We start from the raw sequence: 26,055 nt of genomic DNA on the forward strand, positions 1-26,055 counted from the left end.
GAGGTTGAATCCCATGGCGAAGGGGGAGGAGGAGAGGTTGAGGACGCTCCCGTGCGAGAGGTTGATGGTGGCGGTGGCGGAGAAGGACGTGTTGAGGGAGAGAGGGAGGGAGTATTGCGAGGGCCTGAAGCGGAGCGGGTTTGAGAGGAGAGTGGAGCTGTTGGAGTCGGAGGGGGAGGAGCATGTTTTCCACCTCCGAAACCCGAAATGCGACAAGGCCAACGAGATGATGGATCGCGTGGTCGCCTTCTTAAATTCTCATCACTAATTTCGCAAACAGGTGAAATTGCTTATTTCATTATGTATTCTCCAGAGTTTGAATCTAATCTCGTATTCATCGAATGTGCATCAAAATGTGGTTAAGATATGATTTTCCGAAAGAAGCATAATGTTATTGGGTTGTTCCTTTAATCAGTATTGTTATAAACTTGTTTATTGTTGTCCTCTTTAATTACACAAGGGGCCCTTGTTTGTATTGTAATCTTCTAATGTATAAATTTTTAATGTTTGAAGTCCTAAAAAATTCAAAAGATATTCATATTTTCACTCCAACCTTAGAAAAAGGAGCAAAGTTATCTGTACATATTAATAATATATAACAGTGAAGGTTTCTTACTTCCGTAAATGGTACGCCAAACAATTGATACATAACAAATACCATAATTTTTAATTAAAATAAAATTTTATACAAATAAAAAGAGAAACCTAAGAAGTAAAACATTATATATTCATCAGTTTGTTACCTATATACAGTTATTTTCTTTGTTTGCTTGTCTACTCGTTCATATCAATAATATCCAACACTAATAATATTAAGCTACTGTTTGATTTGGGGTTAAAAAAAAACTAGTTATTCCAATAATAGGAGTAAGTTCAGGATTAAGGTGAGGTTAGAGTATTTTTTATGTTTGGTTNTAAGCTACTGTTTGATTTGGGGTTAAAAAAAAACTAGTTATTCCAATAATAGGAGTAAGTTCAGGATTAAGGTGAGGTTAGAGTATTTTTTATGTTTGGTTGGGAGTTGGAGTTAGTCCAGGATTTAAAAAAAATAGTGTTTGGCTGGAGTAAATGAGATAAGAAGGATAGTGGGTAAAATAGTATTTTGTTTAGTTGGAGTAGTGGGGTGGGGTGGGGTGGGGTGGGGTTAGCTAATCCCATCCAAATGGGCTATTCCGGAATAGCCCATTTAGGACAGAGTTAGCTAGGGTTAGCTAACCCCACCCCTCAAATTGGATGTTTGGGAATAACTTCGGGGTTAAGGGGTTATTTCACTCCTTAACTCCGAACCAAACGGGGGTAAAAGTCTATCTTGTTTATATTACTTTTTGTTTGATTTAAATCTAAGATAAAAACTAAAATAAAAATAGATGAAAGTTTAGAAGCTTAATTGAAGTAAAATTTTAAATTCTTGACCGCTGCAATCAAAACTTTTGAGGAGCAAAATAAAAATCTGATTCAAAGTTCAGGACTAGCAATACAACTAATCCTTTTAAAAGAAAATTAAAATATATGTAAAATTATTTTTATTACTGTCACATGAGAACACACAACGTATGTACATAATTGCCATTTTATAAGTGTCCTCCTAGATTGATATATAGAGCACGGGATTTAAAGATAACCAGTGTTAGGGGTCTTTCACAATGTTACTTAGTACATTATTAATATGTTGACCCACTAAATCAATCACAAACATCAATATCATCAGTTCAATATATTAATAATATATAAAGATAATATAATGAAAGATTCAAAGCATTTCAAAATAAAAAGTATACCAAGCGCATGTTGATTAGAAATGCAGACGGGGCGGATCCGGATGCGAGAAGATTCGTCCATCTCCCACTCCATTTCTTGTTGAAACAGGATGGATTCGGAGCAGATTATTTATTATTTTAATTTTGGCTCTTCTTACCGCTCTATTCGGGACGGATCGGGACTGAAGCGAATTTTTTATAGATTTTTGACGGATCGAAACGGATTTAAGAAAAAAAAGTCTTTCACCTCCCGCTTAATTTACTTGGCAGTTCGGAACGAATTCGAGACAAATCATATTTTTTTATATTTTAAATGCCAACATATATGCAACTATATTATAAATACCAACATATTAAAATATAAAGACAATTAATATACAGTTGAATATCCAAAGCATTTTTTTAAAGATAAAAGCTTAGCAGCCACATATTGGTGGGCAATTGTCGTACGAGCAAACACCATACGATGTGTATGGGAAATGGCTTTTTTTTTTGTTGAATTGCTTATCATTCACGCCATTTGTGGTGAATGATGTAGTCACATCATATGACAACTGAAACTACTCCCACTAATAAGACAGGTGGGGGTTTGAAGTACAAATAAATAGCATTTATCTTTTTTTCTTTTAATAGTTCCTACTTAGGTCCATTTGGTTGGACAATAAAAAGGATAACAAAAGGGGAAAAGTTATCTCCATTGTTCTGGTGAAGGGATATTTTTTGATCAGGATAAAATTTTACTATTTTTTGTTATTCTCGAGTAACTTGGAATTTACTATTCAATCTTTTTGGCGGAATAGTACTATTCCAAGTTTTAATTCCAACTTTATTAAAATTATAAATTTAGTTATTTAATTAAAACTAAATTATATAAAATATTATGTTATATATTATAATAAAATATTATTATTAAATTTAAATTTAAGTAGAATTTAAAAAAATTTATATATATATATAATTACTTTTATTAAACCAAAATTTATAATAAAATATTTTTATTAAATATTATAATGAATTACTTTTATAAATTAATTTTATAATAAATTATTTTTAATTAAATTATATCTTATATCAAATTCAACCATCATTTTTTTTACTACCCTCTATTATTTCATAAAATTAACCAAAACACAATTTTTGTTATTCCTACGAATATCAGCATTATAAATCAAACACAGTTTTACTTGTATTTCTGATTATTCCGCAATAGTAAGCTACTCAAGAATAAAAAAAAATTATCTCAATATTTATTATTCTCGAACCAAACTGGGCCGAGTTTGTACAAAATTCATTATTCTCGAACCAAACTGGGCCGAGTTTGTACAAAATTCATTATTCTCGAACCGAATCGAGTTTGTACAAAATACACGTCCTTTGAAGGGCGCTAAAAAAATTTTCCTACTTTTTATAAATGAAGCTATTGAGAAAAGTAGAACTAGCTATAGCTTCGTGTTATGGCAGAAGCAGGATTTAAACCGAAGATTTTCTTTTCTAAAATGAAAAAGCTTATTTGCATGCACGCCACAATAGAACAGTTCATTACACCTTTTAATCACAGTAAAGATTCTGAACTTTGGTTTACTCTTATAATAAAGAACTGATTAATTACTACAAGAAGAAGTAAAGGTTCATTGATCCGACAGGTAAACTAAATGGCAAGTACTTTTCTTTGAATTACCAATTACTCCAACGCAGTCCCCCAAGTAATAATACACAATAACAAAGGCATTAATCATTGTTTTTTTCACTCCAATGCAGCGTCTAAATAAAACACAGTAGCAAAGCATTATTCATTATTTAAATGAGATCCTTCCATAATTCACTAGTTAACATCACTAATCTTTGGGCAACTTATAGCTTTTAATTTTTTCACACAAATACTCCAGTTTTTAATCATCAAAAAGATTCTAATTTTCATTTTAAAACAACTACATTACTCCATTGGAATAGATTTATTGGAATAAGCAAAGCATTTTAACTTATTTTTCGATGGCAATATCAGCATAGTGAAGAAACTATCCAGGAGCAGGAGCATTACCTGTGATTACTGGGAATTAAGAGGAGGAGAAGAGTGCGACGAGGCGATCCATCATGTCCTTCGCCTTGTCGCAGTTAGGGTTTAGGAGGTGGAAAACATGGTCCTCCCCCTCGGTGTCGAGGAGCTCCACTCTCCCTCCCCACCCACTCTTCTTCAACCCCTCGCAATACGCCCTCCCTCGCTCGCTCAACATGTCCTTCTCCGCCACCGCCACCATTACCGTCCCGCACGGGAGCTTCCCCAACCTCTCCAACGCCGCTTCCCCCTCCGCCATGGGATTAATCCTCGGATCGTCGATCCCCTCCGTCCCCGGGCACACGGTCTTCCACAGCCTCTCCGTCCACTCCCTCCTCACCGGATCCCTCGTCTCCTCCCCGATCGGCTCCTTCCCCCAAAACCACGGGTGGGCCAGGATCAAACCCTCGATCCGGACCCCTTCGTCGCCTCCTAAACCCTCGGCGGCGACCCTCATGGCGACGTTGTGGGCGATGTTCCCCCCGGCGCTGTCCCCGGCCAGGAAGACGCGCGCGAGGTCGCCGCGCTCGGCGAGCCACGGGTCGGCGCGCGCCGCGACCCACCGGAGCGCGGCCCACGAGTCGTCGTAGGCCGCGGGGACCGGGTGCTCCGGGGCGCGGCGGTACTCGACGGAGACGACGAGGATCCGGGCCCTAGAGGCGAGGGCGTTGAGGTAGGAGTGGTAGGTCGGGGACGCGGCGCTCTCGATGACGAAGCCGCCGCCGTGGAAGTAGACGAGGACGGGGAGGAGCTTCGGCTTCGTCTCGGACACCTCGTCGTCGTCGTCTATGGTTTGGGGGAGGTAGAGGCGAGCGGAGGGGAGGGGGGAGTCGGGGTGGAGGGGGACGTCCTTGGATAGGACGGAGGTGTCGGGGTCGAGGCCGGGGGGGACGACGGAGGTGCCGAGGAGGCGCTCGACGCGGCCGCTCTTGTAGGAGCGGAAGAGGGGAAAGAACTCGACGGCGACCTCGTCGGCGGCGTCTTCGGAGGCCATTAATGGTGGCTTTGGAGGGATTGTGGAGGAACGAGGAGTAGGGTTTCCCGGTGAAGAAGAAGAAGAAGAAGAGGAAGAAGACGCTTCGGAGTATCGATCGCCACGCCATTTGTGCTCGTCTTTATAGATAGAGGTGAGCACCGAGTTCTCAGGCTCTCAGCTACTCAATAATAGTATAATAAATCACAATTTTGACTTTTTAACTATTTGCTCAGAAACGCCCAAAATGGACGGATAGTGCCAAGTACAGAAATTCTACACTCACACTTGCACCACGTCAGCAATAACAAGTTAATTATATATATTTTTTTTCAAACAAAAGTATAATAAAAATATTTTTTGATAATTATGATAGGACATATACTCCTAAAAGAAGATATTTGATTGGTTTGTTACGCCACGTCACCAATATATCCGTTGCACGCCACGTCACCAATATACCCGTTGCATTCTAGAATTTTTTTGCAAAGTAGAGGGCGTTTACACAAGGTGCATTTGGCATGCACCACAAAAATATTTTTAAAAAATATAAAATATCCCACACACTTTACCAAATATCATAATTAGTTAAGTCACGAATTACTTATGAGTAACTAATAAAACAAAAAAAATTCTATCTGTAAACTATTTTTTAAAAATTAAAATAAAGTGCAGTTTTTAATGTTGTTCAAAGTATTGGCAATTAGAACTCCTTCCACGAATTATATTTACAAAATTTTCAATTTTGCGACCACCAAAAGATAAAATTTTTTGGGTGGCGCAGTGGTCTGCAGATCCGAGCATCTTCACTTGAGCAGTGGAGCAACCTTACCTCTTCCTTTTTGAGGGAAACATAAAGATGAAATGCCGGCGAAAAGGTCAAAAGGAAAAAAGCAGTGTGAAAAGAAAATTCTAATTTATTTTATATATTTCATATTATTTACAAGGTTTATGTATCAAAAATTATAAAATTAGATGACGACTATTATGATATTTTTTTTCCCCCTATAGTTAGACTTTTTCTTAACCTATGTTCGGTATCTGGATAGTATATTCCAAAATGCATATTAGTTTATACAAAAAAGTTAAATAGTATAAATCATATTATATTTTATTAAATTTTAATTTTAATATATTAACAATTAATTAAATATTATGTTCAGTGAATGGAGTATATGTATACACCAAACCCCAGATAATAAGTTCTATCGGCAACCAATTGTTCCAAATGCAAATGATAAAAAGCTTAATAATTAGTTGATTATTTTTCTCTCTCTCTCAAAATAAAAAAAAATAAAAAACTCAGAATAGCAAGTGGGTATTTATGGGCTGGGCCGGGTGGGGCCGAAAGGTTAATTATACTGGCCCAAAATATTTAGTATGGACCTTTTATTATTATTATTATTTTTTGGCTTTAAATTTTGAGATGAACATACAATAAACAATAAGCTAGATTTGATTGAGCTGGAGACTTTTGAGAAAAACTCAGCATTTTTTTTTTCTCTAAAAAGAAAGTTCAGATTCATCCGAATTTTCGCTCGATTGTATTTTATTATGATATTTTTCTTTCAGTTAGTCTTAAAATTAGATTTATGCAATACAGCTGAATGATTTGGTCAAAAAAAAGGATAGCACTTTGGTTGAATATATAACCATGGTTTGACCTAATTGATTTTCTAGAGAGTATAATAAAAAAATATTTAAAAATTTTACCGCAATGAAATACAGAAACGAGATCGTCCAAGACGAAAGAACAAAGACTAGTTTGAAGCTTTTATATTCGCAGCAAATAGAAATTTTTAAGTTAAATTTTTTTGGTAGCATTTTTTTTATTTTCTTTTATTAGACAACACTATAATCTACAGTACCGTGAAATTTAAGTTTTGAGTAAATTTATTTCTTTGTAAATATATGTGTGGGATGCTGGGCCCAAGTCCAACGTAAGGTTAATATGGCCAACTCGACCCGGCCCATTAATTCTGCGCTCTTGTGTATGTTTGTTTGTTTGATTTTTTTTTTTTTTTCCGCTTCTTTGCTGTTTATTATTTTTATCTTTTTATTTTTTATTTTATCTTTTTGTGGAGGGTGTGTAATTCACGGAACGTCTCATTAACCAAAAAGGAGTAATTTCCACTACATTAATTAATACTATCAACTATTTATAATTCGTATATTATATACGGTAAATTGCTAATTAAACTGTCCTTTTATAAGAACTAGTTAAGGGCCTCGCGCGATGCGGTGGGAAGATAATATAATAATAAATTTCTATAACTATTAATATCATTTTTTTTCTATTATGCATTAATGTTTTTAAATATTATTTATCTCAGTATTGAATTATTAAAAATTTAAAAATAAATTAAAGAATGAAATTAAAGTATATTTTTTTAAAAAAATATTTAAACCTAATAAGTAAAATAAATAAATCAATTTAAATAAAACAAATGATCATTACAGTATTAAAAAAGATAAATAGTATTTTTCTATTATCATAAAGGTAAAATTTATAAATAAAAAATATGAAAAAATTAATTAGAGTGGACCCGCGAACCGCTTACCCGCTTATCATGCAGTTTTGGTCCAAACAAGCCCAACCGAGGCCCAGGGGAGTAATTCATATCTGTGAAGGGATGGGCTGCGAAGGGAGGATTGAAGCCCACTTAGAGTTAGGGTTTTTATTTTATTTTCTATTCTTGTAGCAATAAAAAGGAAGCGTGTAACAGAGATTCGATTTAGGCAGATTAATGAAATTTCTTCTTTCTCAACATCTCTTATATCTCTTAATCTCTCTTCTTAATCCTACCTCTTCTCATCTCTTATATTCTCTTCTTCCTATCTTCTTCTTCCTATTCTTTTCATCTACTTTATCGAATACCCCAATTCTGATCCGATCGATCCGAGGCTGTTACGTGTATCATCATCCTCGACGCCGTCCTTCATCTCAGCGATATCTCATCATCGACGGGTTGCGCCGAGTCAGGCACGTAACAATTGGTATCAGAGAAGTCCGATCCCCGGGCCCTGTATGGTAGAATCGCTTCCTAACTCCGATCTCAACATCGTTGAGTTTAATCGCGTATAAGAATTCCGCGCTGCCGATTCTGTACTGCAATCAGAGTTGGACAAAGAAAATCACCATACAATAGCCGGGACTGGCCATACGATCTGAGGAAAACCCCCTCACTCCTCAGATTAATCCATACCGCGGGCGCATTGGCTCATCCGAGGCAAATTACCGGGTCACAATTTTTTCCGTTCATAGAGCCCCCACAACTAGTTCCACCAACACGACAAGATTGGGGGTAAGCGAGACAATAAGTTCAAATTCAATCCAAAGGAGTATTTGGAGGATATAGATATGGCCGAAGGGACTCGACTAAGGGGTATTAGTGATCACATCCATGCAATAGAGGAGAAGTACCAGCAGTTGGGGACGGAACATCAAGCCAACATAGAAGCGCTTACCCAACGAATAACCGAAGTGAGGGACACGGGGCAAAAACAGTTTGAGTTACTGCAAACCGAGGCAAACAGGAGGCATGAGGAGCTGCTGAAGCTTATGACCGCTCCGTCCCCAACACTCAAGACTCAAGCCGAAGCGCCCTCTTCTGACCGCAAGTTCCGGGCTGGAAGTAGCAACACGCCATTACTGATCAGAGAGGAAAAAGGTAAAGGTATTCTACCCACTCCGTTTAGAACGAATGATATACAGTAAGAGCACGCCTCACCGTGTACTACCTTTGATATTCTTGGCGGTAACATCTTCATTGTGCCCTCAATAATTTTTATCGTTACACATACAACTAATAAAGATTTGATTCCTAAATTTTAAATTAGTGAAGAAATCAGTAGATAATTATTAAAAGCACAAAAAATAAGACTAATAAAAAATCATTCGAAATCAAAATAAATATTTTTACACAGTAAAAAAATTCAACTACTAAATATTATATTATTATATAAATTAATTCTTAAAAAATTATTTGGAGACTAAAATGAAAAACATGCAAAGTTTAGAGATTAGGGACCAAAATAAAAAATAAAAAAGAGTGGAAAGATTGGGCTCAATATGCAATTAATCCTTTAAAAAATTGATACGGGCCCCACAATCCGAAAAATAAGAAAAGGTTTTTTTGGATTCCAAATTAGTATATATTTATAAATAAATAAATAAATAAATAAATAAAAATAAAGTGACAAAATAAAATTCTAAATTAGTGTATTTATAAANTATAGAACAGAAGAAAAAAAATCTTTGAATAAAAAAGAAATATATATATATATATATATATATATATATATATATATATATATATATATATATATATATATATAAAAGATGTGTGAGAGAGAGAGAGAAAGTGGGACCCACAGGCACCCCCAAAGTGGGAGGCCTCTATTAAGTTTTCAATTCATAGTTGATATAAATATAAATGCTTCTTATGTAATTTCTATTTTATATTTTGCCGGTTCGATTACGCTATTTAACAAAAAAAAGAAAAAAAAAATGAATCAAGACCATTATGTTGACGAACCATACATATTACTGCACTTATAAAATAAACTAAAAATTGATAGTTTCGTTAGATTTTTTTTTTGTTAATGATAAAAATAGTAAATGAAAAAATAGATTACAGAAAACATATCAGATAATTAATAAACGATAAGATTGAGTTATCAACATTTTTATTTTATTTGTGTATCAATATACTTCGAATTCTGCTAAATACAATATTACAAGCCATTAATGTCACATACTGAGGGAGAAACTTACCTGTGAATCTTTTTTTACAAATCTAATATTATACTAAATCCAAAATCCGATGGTTCGTGCTTCAAATTTCAATACAAATATATATATATATATATATATACTCAAATTTCCAACTACTACACACTTTGTTTGGTGCTCAACAAACCTTTGATACTCAATGAGTGTAATGCAAAAGGTTCCTCTTATGCCACATCCAGGAATCCGCCGGCGTGCTCGGCAGCGGCGGCAGCGTCACTGCAGCCGCCGCCGCGCGGCGGAAGAGGCCGAAAGGCCAGCCCTCGCAGCTCATCAGCTCCTCCAACGTGCGCGGCCGGTCGGCCTTCCCGGCTGCTGCTGCCGACGTCTCCATCGACCCCGCGCTCCGACTTGAGCACCGCGAGAAGCAGCTCCTCACCGAGAAGTAGGCCTCGTCGTCGCCGCTCTCTTCTTCGTCATCGTCTTCATCGTCGTCTCCGATTAATCTCTTCTTCTTGGGAGGGATAACTTCTCCTCTATGTGCAGGTGGAGGGAGAGACCAGGCGAAGTCCCTGGGGTTGAGCTTGGCCTTCATTGCTCGGTTTCTGATCTCCATGAGAATAACCTGACAGAGTTAGAAAAAACAAGAAGGGGTCAAGTGCTACATATATACTCGAGTACTACAATTATTTGAATGAGCTACATGTAACTGTTTCCTCATTGACTACTTCACAAGAAAACAAAATCCCTCAACAGCTTTCCGTGCAACAAAAATAGAAGCTCTAATTAATCATATTTCAACTTCGAGCTACAGCAAAGACTCGGACGTTTCACCATTGTTTTTAGGAGTAGAGAACCGTGCTTCGGCTTTTGCTTTTAGGAACAATAGAAATTGACGAGATTTTCAATTCAGTGCTTATGTGCAAGAACACTACATACTCAACTAATACTCGCACCTTACAGTAAGATCAAACAAGCTCTAAATATAGACATTTATATGGTAAAAGTGGAGGGTCGAACTTGTTTAGTATCGAAATCCAAGCCGCAGTCATCGACGTCGTCGTCGGAGCTCGATGAGGACGGGGTTCGGAGGCAGGAGCCATGGCAGTGCCCACAAGCTATATCTCTAATGAGAGTGGGGAGGGATTTGTTGTGGGAGCAAGGGAGTTTGGTTTGGTATTCATGGGCAAAGTAAGGCATTGTTTTAAAGAGAAACTATTCTTTGTGAACATCCAAGGAGAATATACATAATAGAACAACTCTTTGGTATGTGTATTGAATGATATATGTTTAGCCTTGCTTATACATAAATGTATTTGTACCTATCTTTGTAGAGGATATGGACGTGCATGACAAAGGCATTGCACTTAAAAGAGCTTTATATTTGGCTTGAAATTCTTTGGGGTGAAGATTAAAAAGCAAATTTCATGATAAACATATGCTATTTGCCCAAAAAAATAATAAAAAAAAGTTATGATTCAATATCCTATCTCCTAGGTTGTAATTAATTTGGCCCTTGAAAATGATAAAATAATATGAAAAAATATTATTTTTACGAAAGCTTAATTATTTTAATGGTTAAGAGTATATTTGAACTCGAATTTCTACGGAACAATCCTTTTCTCTAAAACTTAAGTTGCTAGAAACACATTTTTAAATTTTTTACCATATAAAAAAATAGAATGAAATAAATTAAATAAAAAAAATATAAAAGATCAACTTTTAACATGGGTTACTTTGAACCTGGTACTAGATTGCTCTTTTTTTTTCTTTTTTTTTCTTTTCCGGTGGGACTATAAAAATTATTCTTAAACAAAATCAGTGTAATTTGAGCAAATGTGTTATCACTTATTGAAACAAAAGAAATTTTATTCTATCACACTTTCTTATGTGTAGCTTAATACATTGTATACTCCAGAAAGGATCTATAGTTAATATTTATATGGGAAGCTAATAACAACCAACCACTATTTGGAAACCACAAAACGATGATTGATGTTATAGTTGCAATGGCAAACAACATCCCATAAAAACAAGCACACCTATTCACTAAAGATGGGGTGGTTTCATGTTCTGTTTAAGTTACTTTGAAATAAATTTTCATTTGCAGTAGTTTTCAACATTTTAGTTGAAGCAATAAGCTAAACTAAGACATTACCTAATGCGTTAGAGGTGGCCAACAGTAATATAAAAGTTCATTTGTAAATCCTTTGGGGAATAACTGGATTAGCCCCCACTAGAATGCTTCTAGCTTCTCACATTGATGAGACATAATTTGACTTTTTTAGGAATATTGCTTAGTGATTCTAGAACAAAAATATGAGAACATTAAGTCAAAATGTTGTAACATTTTAAAGTTCCAAGTATGTGAAAGGTTGATATTTATGAACTGTTACCTAAAAATGATGCCTAAATCTTTTAGCGTGAATTGAAGCCAATATCACCATTGCAATGTGGCTAAAACAAGCTTTTCACACTCAACCAAGAGTTTGCTACTTTGCTTCTGCTATAACAAGAATCATGAAGGTAATATATTATAGTATTTTATTTCTTTCGAGTAACCTTCTCAAATTATGTTCTTGCAAAATCTTCAAAAACTCCAACTTAATCATATTAGAACTGACTATCAAATGTCTATACTTCTGATCTAACTCCGAAAAGTAAATGATCAACATTGCATCTATTTCTAACCTTATTTAAGTATACAAGTATCTTCATACAGATTAAAAAGAAGCCTGGTGCTTAATCCGCTGACCTCTCTTTGTGATTCTAATCCGTCCATTTTCGCACAGAACATCGCAATTTTGTTTGATTCTGCTGACTGCTGGCAACTTCGATATGCCTGTTCAAAATCTCGTGATTCCATGTTGCACTCTGCTCTAATTTCAGATCAGAAAAATTCCCACGCGAATCTTTACAAGATGAAAGTAAGGATTGGCAGATCTGTAGGCAGCGCAGATTTGGTCGTAAAGTGCACATCTTCCTTCATTGACCAGAACTTTCGGTATTCGCATTTTGCGATGCAAACAACTGCCGCTTATGAGAAACACGAAAAAAATGCTTTTATCATTATGGCACTTCCTCGAAAAGTTATCAAATCGTAGACTAGAATCATTATACATATATTAAGAAGACCGACGTATTAGCTGTATGCAACAAAAAAGAGAAAAAAGAGTTTTGTAATGGAAAGAAAGCAGATACACTGCAGAAATAACAGGACGAGAAGCGACTCGGCAAAAATGGCGGCGTAAATCCCACGTCAGATCCCGCGACATAAGCTGTCAAATTATTGTGCACCGAAGGATTCTTCCGCATGTAGATCGATCGAGAGAAGTGCACAGGTTTTGGATCTCTAATGCCATGATTCAACATGCGTGAAACCTTGCATACTGTTAAGCCCTACACTAAATCCCCAGGTGGAATGTTGCAGTATCTGACATTTCGGCGTACTTTCTGTTAGTGTGCAGGGGCAGGAGCAGAGTATTTTCTTGAATTTTCTTGCTTCGAGAAAAGCAAATAATCTGATTGGGTTTGTAAACGATACGAGAAATTAAAAAAAAAACATTCTTCGATGAACAAAAGATATCCGAAAACAACTAAACAACTGCTGTAACTCAGATCTGTTCGAGTACCGAAAGGCAAATTAAAGTTCACATAGTTATAGTCAATGTTCGAACGTCGCACGTCAGCTTGGATAACTTTACATTAGATCTTATACAAATATAATAAAGGAACATATATATCACAATAAATATTTTTAGGCGCCCCTGAAGATTGAAATGCCTTGTTTCTCTCTGGTTTATATGGCAATGTTCGATCATCGCACTCATCTTGGCATAACTTTACATTAAATCTTTACAAATAAATATTAAGGAACATATATATCCAACACAATACATTAACTTGTTGATCACACATACGCTGAGTCGAAATTAGCGATAACAGATGTTCTAATGCTTTATTTCATTCTAGTACTTAAAAGTTAAAAACAAATGCATAATATATGCAAAACTATATATATATATATATATATATATATATTATATATATATATTATATATATTGGGGGCACTTCCAATTCCATTACCCCTCTAAAATTTATAAATTTCATAGATATCCCCACAAAAATTAAAATATTATGCATACCCCTTAAAATATAAAAAATTATCATAAATATGCCTACTATTAAAATACCGTCAGTTTATCCTGATCAATAAGGTGTTAAGTAATGAAATGACGAATTTACCCCTAATTGCTTGATACTACTTAAGAAATGTACCGGAGATCCCTCAACTATATGCTATTTTGAAATAATTTCTTTAACTATGCAGTTTTTTTATTAAGACCCCTTAACTTTTAGTTTTTTAAAATTAAGATATTTAGTGTAAAAAAAATAAAATTTATTAAATTTAACATAACTTTTCAGCTAAAATAACTAAACTAATTTAATTTCAATAGGTAAAATGTACGGAGACCCCCTCAACTATAGACAATTTTGATATAGGCCCATCAGCTTTAAATTTTTTTTGTTGACACCACTTTAACCTCTATTTTTTTATTTGAGTTTTATATTTATTTCATTATTAATTTTAATAAATTTAATAAATTTCTCTTGCCGTTATCTCCTCCATTAATTTTTTCTACTATATTAGTGATAAAGTTAAAACAACATAGTACTAATGTAAAAATTTGATAAACCACAGAATACTAAAGTGAATATTCAATAAAGCATAGGTGGGCTATTTGATATAATTTAATGGAGAGTTAATAGAGGTGCTAACAGAAAGGAAAAAATAAAATCATAGAATACTAAAGTGATACTTTTTAAAATATATGATATTAAAGTGAAAAAGTGTGAAACCACATGGTTGGTATTGAAGTTTACCCTAAATTATATACAATTATTATTATAAAGAAAAAAGGCAATTTCATCGGTAACCTTATCAAACTTGTAAATTTCGTGAATACTCCTCTAAACTTTAAAATATCATAAATACCTTTTCAAACACATAAAATTATCATAACTATCCTTGCCGTTAGGGACACGTGTCACTCTACCCGGATTAAAATATAGTTAAATGAGAGTCAAAATATAGAATGACAAATTTCCTCCTGAAAGTTAGAATGATATATTTGGCGGAAAATAACTAATTTATGCTAAGGTAAAAAATTTCAGAAACTAGTGTACAAAATACATAGTAGAATTTTCACCCCCAATTTCATAACTTCAGCCTATATACTTTTTTAGCATATGAATTTAGTACTTAAGGTTAACTATGGTGTGTTGAAAATTATCTCCCCTGGCAAATTTGTTGCACTATCTTTATTCCTAAACCTATAGAAAATATACAGCATTACATTTTTGAAATTTAATTAATAATTATATGCACACTAAAATATCACATCAACTTACCCTCCAATTTGGGCATCAATAAAATCATCGCACCTTTACTATGTGGTTGTTTTAAAAACTAAATTTGGCATGGTTTACCACAATCACAATTAGAATTAGGTTATGAGGTGTTGTAAAATATCGACTATTTAGTGGGCTCGTTGCTATGTGGAGAGAATAAGAGAGCATTTATGAATAGTATTAATATACCAATTACGACTTCCTATGCTTAATGAACTGTACAAGAGTAGAAATGACATTTACAACTTGTTCGGTTAGATTTTAACGGCACGTTAACAGTAGGGGAATTCATGACTCATGAGGTTTTTTTGAGTTTATAAAGGCATTCATGATATTTTCAGTTTTAGAGGGTTATTGATGAAATTTCAGTCTCCCAAAGGGGTACCTATGAAATTTTTCCATATATATATATTAGCATGAAACTCACACCCTAATGAAGATAAAATTAGAAAGCAACATTGCCTCCAAAATATTGCTTGAAATTAATATTTAGCTATATATTCATGTGTATTAAGACACCATTAACCTTGTAGATCATACTTAGCGCATGTTTCATTGAGTGCGTTTTTAAGCTGAGTATGAAAATAATAAAGGTAAAAATTTATGGAGAAACGTTCAACTGTGCCCATCGTGGAATCATGTCTTTTGAAAATAACCAACATTAAAAGAGATACGTACAATTCAATTCATAAAAAAGTAAGTATAAAATTTAATATTTTTTATTAATAAGTTTCTAAAATATTATATATTGTATTAAAGTAAAACTATATACAAAACTTATGGTAAGCTATGGACCATTTTGAGCTAGTTATCTGATCTTTCAATATTTTAATTTTATTATCTAATTTTTTAATTTATTAATTTAAGTCAGTCAACGATACTTTGTATAAAATATACTAACTAAATCAATAAAAATAAACGATTCATTCAAATTTTGAAATCGAAATGTCATTGGCTGACTTAAATCAAATTGGATTGTAAAATTAAATTTTTGAAAAATCAAATAGTCAATTTCAAAATGGTCTATAGTTCAGTTAAATTCTACACGTTTTTTTTTAATATTAGAATACCATACGTTTATCGGTATATGAAGTGTATTTATACACCGGGTGCAGGGAATGGTTTCCGAAGCCTCAACTGTTCGCAAAAAATATCAACTTTGGTTCCAAAGAAAACAAAAAAGAAAGAATATACAGTTGTATACATTACAATATTCCTCTTCTTTTATGTTGTTAAAATGTTCGGAGACACCCTCAACTATATCGGGATTTGAGATGGCCCCTTCTGAAATTATTTAGCTAATCTAGTTCAAAAGTTTACTAAAATTTCAGCTACTAATATTTAATTATAAAGTAATCAAAATAGTTAAATTTGAGAAAATTACTTATGAGTTCCATAAATTCTCTATTTTTTTTTGCTAAAATAATTTAATCTTAAAAAAGTACCGGTTAAGAAAACTCAATAAAAAATAAAAGTTAGGCAAAAATATAGGGAATTTAGTTTAATAATAGATTATTTTGAACCAGCTATCTGATCTTTCAAAGTTTTAATTTTACTATTTAATCTTTTAATTTGTTTGATTTGAGTTAGTCGATGATATTCTGATATTAAAATTTAAATTCGATATTTATTTTTACGAGTTTAGTTAATGTACTCCATACAATTCTTACTATTATAAATTTATTAAACTAAATAATTATCTTAAAATTTGATTATCAACTGAAATCAAATAAATTAAAAAATTGGACTGACGCAAAATAGTACATAGTTGACCTAAAATTAAAATATGAGCGGACAATATAAAAATAGCCTATAATTGAGGGGTCCTTCATAGATTTTAACCTAATTATTATCATACGTTGTTGCTTAGAGTCTTAGACTCCTCATATTTCATAATCTTTCATAATAATTAATTAAATTAAATTAAAATACTAGTTGTTTTCTCCCCTTATTATTATTATTATTATTATTATTGCTCTTTTTTTTTATTTTTTTTTTCTCCTCCATAATTTCTCTCGCTCTCATCGTCTCCTCTCTCTCTCTCTCTCTCTCTCTCTCTCCCATGTCTCCGAGCTCTCTCTCTCCTCCTCTCTCTCTCCTCTCCCCGCGATGATGGAGACGATGCCCTCTTCATCGTCGCCGTTGGATTCGCTGAATCAACCGCTCAGGATCGCCTACGTCGTGTTCGCCTTTTGCTCCGCTTTTTTCCTCGGAGGCCTCAAAGGTTCTTTATTTTCTCCGTAATTAATTTCTCTTCCCGAACGAGAAAAAAGTTAAAATTTTTCCATATTATTTTTGTTGGGTTTTTTTCATTTTTGTCGTTGATCAATATAATAAATTCGCCTCCTTTTTCGAATATGTACTGAGACCCCTCAACTGTAAGTCGTTGTGAAATAGGCCCCTCAATTTTTTTCTTTTAACCTAGTAGCTTGTAATTTTTCAATTCTAGATTTTTCTTTTTTTTTTAACCAAGTAGCTTGTCATTAATTGTTTGATTGCAGTTATTAAATTCGATGAAATTATCAGTGAATAAGAGAAAATTGAAAATTGAGAAGTTGTATGCAATAAAGTTTCGAGGATTTCCATGTATTTTTACCTTATTATTATTTTTTTTGGTCAAAATGTATAAAACTTATATGAACTATTGCCCATTGTGGTGTGAGTATCCATCCTTCAAAATGTTTGATTTTAGGCTAAATTGCACGGTTGGTTGACATTTTGGTCCTCAAACTATAATTTGTTATAGCTTTAGCTCGAATTTTGTAAATCGTTGCAATCTAAATCCGATGACCTAATTTAATTGACTAAATGTTGACGCATCCATAATGTGAAAATAATGTGATATTTTAATTACTGTCGTATCATTAGTCATAGTACTGCTATATTACTTCCACAGTAACGACAATTTAAAAAGTTCGAGTCAGAAGTTACAATAAATTAAAGTTTGAGCAACAAATGTCACGCATCTCATAGTTTGAGAAACCAAACAAACAATTTAGCCATGATTTTACTACCTAACTTTGAGATTCATTTTGATGGTTTGTCCACTTCAGAATTTGAAGGCGCCATTTAGTTTATTGTGCTTGATTACAGTATCTTATATAATTCACATGGCTATATTTCAATTAAAACAAGCGTAGTCAAAGTAAATGCATTGTTGGATAGTAAAATTAAAATTTTTAGAGGCACAAAATAGCTGTAGTTCAGGTAAGTTACATACATTTTTTCCTTTTCCTTTTTTTTTTTTTTTCAAATTATCATTGTTGGGTTTATGTTGATCAACAATAAAGTTTGCTCCTTTCTGATGAAAGGATTTATTATGTTTGGTCTTTTTGTTTCTTGGGTTGCAGCATTTTTGGTGGGTCCTATTGCGGCGGCGCTTCTTATAATTGGAAATTTCGGGGTGATACTTGGCCTCTTCCCTGCTCATGTTGGGTGGACGGTTTACTCTATCATTAAGTGAGACATCTCATTGCCTTTGTGTTCTCTCAATTTCTATTGTTTTTTGGGGCAAAAAAATCAATTGTTATAGTTTGTAATGGTATAAAATGATAATTGATTGGTAGGTTCTTGTGGAAGTTATATTTTGAACCAGGGGTGACATTTGAGGTTAGTGCGTCTTGTTCGTATCCAACAATCGTGGTAGTAATGTCAATTGTAAGATCATACTAATTTTGTAATAGAACATTAAGTGCTCAAAAAGTCAACTTGTTTCTTACTCGTGGCGTTTGTATTCTGTTGTGTCAATTTTCGGAATAGACGGGTTCATGCCATGTCGGCTATAAGCTTATTTCAGTAATATTGTTTATGTTAGATTGTGTTAGGTTCCTGTGATTGTATCATGTTCGGGATTGCCACCCGTATTGTAACATGCTGTTTTACTTTGTTTTTATGGGAGTTTGCTGAGAATTTTACCAGTGTTAGTAGTGTCGATGAGAGTAAGACAACTATAACTTCTTATCGAAGAAAACTCAAACTTCCTTTTAGGATACCAAGACACAATTTCGTCAAAGATAGTTGTTTTATTGAAAGCAGTGTAAATTAATATATGGTCTTTTTCTGGCATCATAACAAGTGTTATCTACTTTGATTGTTTTCTTATTTACTTCTTTGAATTCTTTTTAAGTTGTTAAATTACAGTTCTGTTGCATATCTAGGATGTTTTCAGCATATATACAAACTGTAATACTTACCATTATGCTTAAAGACCCTTTTGTTTCAAAGAATGGAGAGTAGATTGTGAAAGAGAGTCCAATACTTTCCTTCTATGATTGGAACTTTTTTATGCATTTATGTTGGAACAGTTAATTTTAGGCACATTGCCTTTTCTATTACAGGACCAACCGTGTCAATGCAGCTCTCAAATTCGCTCTACTTTTAGCTCTGCCAACATTGTTTGGATTATGGCTAGCTCTCAGCATTTCTGGAAGTGTCTTAGTCGGGCTCGGTTACGGCTTCTTTACGCCGTGGGTCTCCACTTTTGAGGCCTTTCGAGAGGATAGTGAAACCAAGAAGTTCCTCCACTCTGTTGTGGTAAAGAATTTAATCTATAATTAATCTACCTGAAAGAATTTGCAGGTAATGTGATTCATATTGCATTATGTGTGGTTCATGCCCAGGATGGAACTTGGGGCACAATCCGAGGGAGTTGCACGGTGGTTAGGGACTTTGCAGATATGTGCTACCACTCCTACCCGCTCTACCTGAAAGAATTTCGCGAGAGCCCTGCTAATCTTCAGCCCTACTCAATCAGGTAGCTTTTATTTTCCCCTATCCGTAGGAAAGATTTGCTATTATGTCCATCATGACAAGGGATTTTGTTATTGTTAAGTCTACGTCTTTGTTAATTTGGAGAAATGTGAGGGATTTTGTGTTTTGTTTCCTATGTGACACGATGCCATATATTGTGCTATCAACAAAGTAAGTACCACCTCTTTGGCATTTGGCTGGTAGAACGACCATCCTAAAATGAACTCTCTTTTCTTTAAAAAACAGCAACAATTATCAAGTAGCTTGTCCTGACTATTTATGTATTTTTGTATCAAACACTCATTTTTTTTTAACTGTAGTTGATCAAACAAACTTTGTGCAGGTTGCTGTATGTGCCTGCTTGTATTCTTGTTGCTCTGCTGGGCTTAACAGTGGACGTGCCGCTTTACACCATCATAGCTTTAATAAAGAGCCCTTATATGCTTTTCAAGGGGTGGCAGAGGTTGCTTCATGACTTGATAAGTAGAGAAGGGCCATTTCTTGAAACAGTTTGTGTGCCAATCGCTGGTCTCGCTATTCTTCTGTGGCCTCTCATTGTCGTTGGAAGTGTTCTCTTGGCTATTGTCTCAAGCATTTTCATTGGACTCTATAGCTCAGTTGTTGTGTATCAGGTAATTACCTATTCTTATCATTTTTTTATTTGTTTATTCTTGCGAGTAGTACTGATTTACCTTTAGTGGCTTTAACACACAAATGCACCACATACATCTCCCTGCGAAGTCATGTATTAAATGCATTTTACCATTGAAAGTGTAATTTCTTACAAAAGTATCATTATTTTTAGTTGGAAAGTCATGCAATTCATATGCTGTATTTGGCTTTATTAGAAAAGCTCTTTGCAGAGGTACTTTCTTAGGTAGAGGTGTATACTTAAGAGGAAAGTTTCGTAGGCCTCGTTTGAAAGTTTATTTATGTAAATTGATAACTTTGCAGTTGTATATATGTAAACATCGTTAACAGTAAATTTCATTCAAACGTACATGGGTTCTTAATGCAGGAGAGGTCTTTCCGAAGGGGAGTCGCTTTTGTAGTTGCCATGGTTTCGGAGTTTGATGAGTACACTAACGATTGGCTCTATCTGAGAGAAGGGTCTATCCTTCCAAAGTAATTGTTCTTGTTTCTACAAAATGCTGCCGAGTCTTTCATCTAGTGATATTAGTTCAATCTTTTTAATAGCATCTTTTCGACTTCTAATGTCATCTGTGATCAATAATAGCTTTTCATTTCCAAGCCAGGCCCCGATACAGAAAGAGGAAACAATCTCGCTCAGAAGAGTTTTCTGTAGGACCCACTGTTGCTAAAGGAGAGGCCTCCACTTCTGGTTCGTCTGGAGCTCCTGGTTTGTTGGTGCCGAAGCTGGCCCCTTCAAGATCGGTTAGAGAGGCAATACAAGAAGTGAAAATGGTACAGGTTGGTATTTCATTTTTGAGATGCTACTATATGAATCTTTAGTTCTTGTTTCTTATTTTCGTCTTCAAACAAATGATTTCCATTGGGAGGATGTTAGTTTATGGCTTTTGGTTTACAAATTAACTCGTCACTTTATATTTTTGATGTTAGCAATGCTTATAATAAAGTTACAATCTAGGATATTACTACTTACATATCCTTATACCAGAGGTGTAAATATGAACAATCTACTGATACATGAACTGTTCCAGAAGATCTTCCATGACCAATTTTGTTTATGTTCAATCAAAACTTCCAATGCGAACTACAAATACTGAGAGATATCAAAAATCATTTGCCAATCTTTGATAAATATGAGATATAACATGTTATGTTCATTTGTTGTATGCTTGAGATGTCGCACCTTGAAAATATAGTTTCCTTCCTTTTTCTTTTGCAGATATGGGAGAATATGATGAAATCATGCGAAATGAGGGGAAGAGAACTCATTGATTCAAACTCTATAACGTCGGTTAATCTAATTGAGTGGTTGGGAACAAAGGGAAATAGCCAAGAATTTGTGGGCCTCGGGCTACCTTCTTATGCTTTCCTCCAATCTCTCCTCTACTCTATCAAGTGCGGTTCGAGCGGACTATTGCTAAGTGGCGGTATTGAGGTCAACCATCTCAATCGCCCGCAGGATCGGGTCGTCGATTGGTTCTTTCACCCTATCATGGTTTTGAAGGATCAAATCCAGGTCTTGAAACTGAGGGAGGAGGAAGTGAGTTTATTGGAAAAGCTAGTTCTCTATATTGGTAATAGTCAAAGTGCTAGTGCATCGAGTAGTATTCCGGTTATCCCTCAAGATGCTCTCAGGCTTGCTCAGATTCAGGCCATTAGCAGAAGGTATGGTGATGTCGCTGACTTAAGGTCGTACATATAATTATGATTAATTACAACTGATATATATAAATATTTAATTTTGTATTATTTATTACCAGTAAGCATGCTTCTTCTCAGTTGCACTTTCTTAAATTACCATGAACGAATACTTCGTGTATTCTTGAATAGTTTACTCACTGCATTTTGCATAAGTTTTCATCCAACTCTTATTCAAAGAAATGCTCTCATCCAACTAAAGAACTAGAAGTTGCAAACAGTGTGCACTAATCTTCTCCCTCTTCCATTTTCTGTTATTTGCTATACCTTTTAACAATTGCAGACTTGGAATTTTCATCTTCTGTTTTTATTGTGAATCCGTATTTGAGTAGCGTCAGATAGAAACCTTCTAATAACTTCCTAATTGGAGCTTTTATTTTTGAGACCCAAAAGCTCATTTTGGTTTCCTGCAACAACAAGAGCTCTAAACTTTTTTGTTTAATAATTACGTAGCTTCTGCTTACGAGTAGAAAATCCATTCAAGACTCAATTGCTGTGATACTGATTTGATTCATTTATGTAGCTGAAGCACTGGCCATAAATTTATTGACAGGTTAGTCGGCATACAAAGGAGCATATCGAAGTTCCCGACATACAGAAGGAGATTCAGGCATGTCGTGAAACTGCTTCTCGCGTATTCTCTCTCTCGAGAGGGGTTAGATGGCTCACATTCAACTACGTCGGCCTCTTCGAATGAAATTGTGATAGCTGAAGCGTAGTGATCTTTTCTTTTACTTCATGTATATTACCATTTAATTGAGTGCTTTAATTTGTGATTGAGGCCTACGTAATACTTTTTTGTTAGTTTAGTGTGTAAAGTTTAAGAAAGAGGTAGTGTCACGCGCAAGGAAAAGTTATTTATGGGCACTGTATATCTAAGTTGTGAAATTCTTGAGCTCAGTTACAAAATTGCGAAAAGAACCTGACTCTTGTAATATGTTTCTTTTAGACTTAATACAGAAAAGATTTATTTTTTTTTTTTTTTGTTGCTAGTTTGATGGATCATGTTGATGTTTTGTAATACCTCTTTATCAGAAATCATCCTAGTTCATATTTTAATATCAAATTCAATAGACTATATTAAACTTTCTGCGGTTTGTATATCTATTAACTCTATAAGAATACATGAATTGGAAACATGTCCACAAAAAAAAAGGATCCTGAGTGAGCCGAGTGCATGAACGAACAGAAGCTTGCAACGTGTCCAAAAAAATGTTGGACCCGTTCACTGCACCATAAACTGACTCTAAAATATACATCAAAGATAAAATTTTGTAATGAAATAGATTAATTAAATACTTTATATACTATATATATATATATTATTATATATATAATTTTTATTTATAGCTAAAATCATCAAATATTTCATTAATCGATAATATACGTGTAGTGTGTAGAGTATATTGTATAGACTAGGGTGAGCAAATATTTCTTCTCTCTCTTGAAATTATGAAATTATGAGTGCATCTATTAAGCATTCTTTGATCGAATGTATATCTTGTACATTATACTACATACTTAAATTCTTTTAATAATGAGTTTAAATCTAATTCATTGAACATAATTCAAACTATTAGAGTTTGTATGTTGGATGCATCTAAATTAGTTTTTTGATATCGTATGTATTAGTATCTAATATAAAGTTGCCATCTTAGGAGTGTTAATATATACAAGGTGCAATGTGTTTCCTATTAATTTTAATAAGATAAAAACATCCCCACTTGTGTTGGCAATGATGATTAACCATCCAATTTCAACTTTTAGTCAAAATATTATTTATAGATTGCTTCAAAACCATTAGGTTTGATTGAATTTGAATAAAGTTATTAGAATAAATTAACTCTACAAATACTGAAGTTTTTTCAAAATGACCTACAGTTGAGGGCTCCATAATTTTTTTTTTTTTTTTTTTTTTGAGAGAAAGGCAGCGTGCTACCCGCTTCATTCATTAAGTAATTAAATTTAGCTACAAGAAGTGAGACAGCCAAGGCCTCGAGCCCTCGAGGCAACTAAGAAGCAGAAAAATGAAAAAAGAAGAAGAGAGTGCTATAGACTTAAATAAGCGTAAAAAACGAAGGGTGCGACAAACACCGACATCACCCAGTTGTACGCAACAAGGCCCAATCTTTCACCAGAACTCTCACACGATGCGTTGTAGAGATCGCGTTCATAGGTAGATTTCGAAAGATAACATTATTTCTTTCACATCAGATCATCCACCATGTGGTCGCCACAACTATCTAAGCCTTCATAATGTCAACTAGTGACCCCTTTCCTGACAACCCCTCCCAGGCGGTATTGACGTCCTCAGAGGAAAGGAGGGCGTGAGAGTCTTTGAGGAGCGAGAAAAAAATGAACTTGCGAACGACACATCCCACCAACAAATGATCAGTTGTCTCCAGATAATCAGCACACAAGATACATCTGCTATTTCCTAACCAACCTCTTTTAAGCAGATTGTCCATAGTAGGTAATCTCTTTTTTAAGGTTAATCATAGAAAAATTTGACTTTTGTCGGAATTTTAAGGCTCCATAAATTTTTATTCTTATAAAATTAAAATCTATTTTGATAAATGTAATCTATTATATTTAAAAGAAAGATATGCATAAGAATATTCTGTTAAAAAAATTATCAGTTAGGCTTCCAATATTTTATAATTAATGATATCAAAGAAAATAATTTTTGAAAATAAATAAGTGTATAAATTTATAATTTTTCATATATAGTCCTTTTAAAAACACACACACACACACACACACATATATATATATATGTCTGTATCCAATTTGGATGTAAAAAACAAAAAATAGAGTTAGAAAGAAAACAAGTTTTTTTTTTTTTTTTTGAGAGAAATGTAGTATGATATCCGCTTCGTTTATTTCATTCAGAAATAAACTTAGCTAGAAATATGAATCAATTAGGATTGAAATTGAGGTCTTGAATACGCAACCACATATTTTTTGCCACTTGCACTTGCGGCTCGGCGTTAGGAAGAAGAAAAAAGTTGGACGTAAAATTTTTATTGAATAGTTGTCAATAATTAGTGACCTCAAAAACAAAATCCTCTTAGCTTATTGTGTAATAATCTATTCACATATATTTTTTTTTTTTTGAGAGCTTAATCTATCATATACTTGATCGGTATTTTTTTATTATTCTATTATCAAAATATGGTATATAAAAATACAAATACCCGTAACAAATGTGTTATTAATGCTAAAATTTTATTGCATGTTTAATATATATAGAGACCCAATCTTAGGTACAGTGTAATATCTGTCATCATACATTTTTAAGTTGCTATAACTCAGTTCAAAAATCATTAACTTTATATACTAATAACATCAACTCGTAAATAATATCTGCAGCTCGCGCATCAAGCAGGTTCCCTAACTTAGATCTTCTCACAGATTTGGACAATCGTGAATCAGGCTTCCGAGCTATTGTTTAGACGAAAAACTGAATGATCATTCGGCACCGGCAAGCCAAAGCACCAGAAATATGGTTTCTTGAGTTGTTTTCATGTACAAACTTTAGATTTACGTGTGTTTTTTTTTTATGACAGAGGATAGTAGCGTGCTACCTGCTTCGTTTATTTCATTAGAAATAAACTTAGCTGGAATGTGAATAAATTAGGATTGACTTGGGATTGTAATACAACATCAATTTTTTACCATTTATGCTAGGAATAGATCGGTCAAAATCATTGTTACAGATGCTTTTCCTATATAATAGTACTTTTCCACCAGCAAGGCAAATACCAGAGTAGTAGTGCAACACTGACAAGGCAACAGCTCACTGATTGAGATCTTATACCAAATGAATGTATCCTTAAATTGATAGAGGCTTATAAGCCTCATACCTGTCTATTTAAAGGAAAAGCCTTATTTGTCTGATTGAAAAAAATTAGGGAGACCACGTGTATTATCATCCAAATATCTGAGATATAAGGTGCAATTAATCTATTCCTACAATGACGGGCATATAGTGATTAGTAGGGTTGAAAGAGTTTGATCTCTTCTCTT

At 34.1% G+C, this 26,055-nt stretch overlaps 4 protein-coding genes across 5 annotated transcripts; 2 read left to right on the forward strand and 2 right to left on the reverse strand.

The window, feature by feature from the left end:
- The first annotated feature begins 12 nt into the window (after positions 1-12).
- On the forward strand, positions 13-480 carry LOC109704593 (probable carboxylesterase 2). Its single transcript, XM_020225350.1, has one exon. The coding sequence runs from the start codon at positions 14-16 to the stop codon at positions 266-268; it is 255 nt and encodes an 84-aa protein (XP_020080939.1). The 5' UTR covers position 13; the 3' UTR covers positions 269-480.
- A 2,759-nt stretch (positions 481-3,239) lies between these two features.
- Positions 3,240-4,959, reverse strand: LOC109704592 (probable carboxylesterase 2). Its single transcript, XM_020225349.1, has one exon. The coding sequence runs from the start codon at positions 4,802-4,804 to the stop codon at positions 3,812-3,814; it is 993 nt and encodes a 330-aa protein (XP_020080938.1). The 5' UTR covers positions 4,805-4,959; the 3' UTR covers positions 3,240-3,811.
- A 4,560-nt stretch (positions 4,960-9,519) lies between these two features.
- LOC109704594 lies at positions 9,520-10,756 on the reverse strand. The gene is made up of 2 exons (XM_020225351.1): positions 10,536-10,756; positions 9,520-10,140 (listed from the first exon to the last, which is right to left on the reverse strand). Exons 1-2 carry the CDS (start codon positions 10,713-10,715, stop codon positions 9,715-9,717), a joined length of 606 nt encoding a protein of 201 aa, XP_020080940.1. The 5' UTR covers positions 10,716-10,756; the 3' UTR covers positions 9,520-9,714.
- A 6,203-nt stretch (positions 10,757-16,959) lies between these two features.
- LOC109704595 (uncharacterized membrane protein At3g27390-like) lies at positions 16,960-22,860 on the forward strand. Of its 2 annotated transcripts, none has more exons than XM_020225352.1 (9): positions 16,960-17,152; positions 18,279-18,387; positions 19,266-19,461; positions 19,548-19,681; positions 20,021-20,309; positions 20,696-20,802; positions 20,934-21,108; positions 21,548-21,993; positions 22,580-22,860. In XM_020225352.1, exons 1-9 carry the CDS (start codon positions 17,038-17,040, stop codon positions 22,743-22,745), a joined length of 1,737 nt encoding a protein of 578 aa, XP_020080941.1. In that variant the 5' UTR covers positions 16,960-17,037; the 3' UTR covers positions 22,746-22,860. The 2 variants fall into 2 exon arrangements, with proteins under 2 accessions (XP_020080941.1, XP_020080942.1); XM_020225353.1 differs by having other exon boundaries at positions 22,550-22,659.
- The last annotated feature ends 3,195 nt before the right edge of the window (positions 22,861-26,055 follow it).

The sequence above is a fragment of the Ananas comosus genome, unplaced genomic scaffold (assembly GCF_001540865.1).
Source record: "Ananas comosus cultivar F153 unplaced genomic scaffold, ASM154086v1, whole genome shotgun sequence".
In the NCBI taxonomy this organism is placed as follows: Eukaryota; Viridiplantae; Streptophyta; class Magnoliopsida; order Poales; family Bromeliaceae; genus Ananas; species Ananas comosus.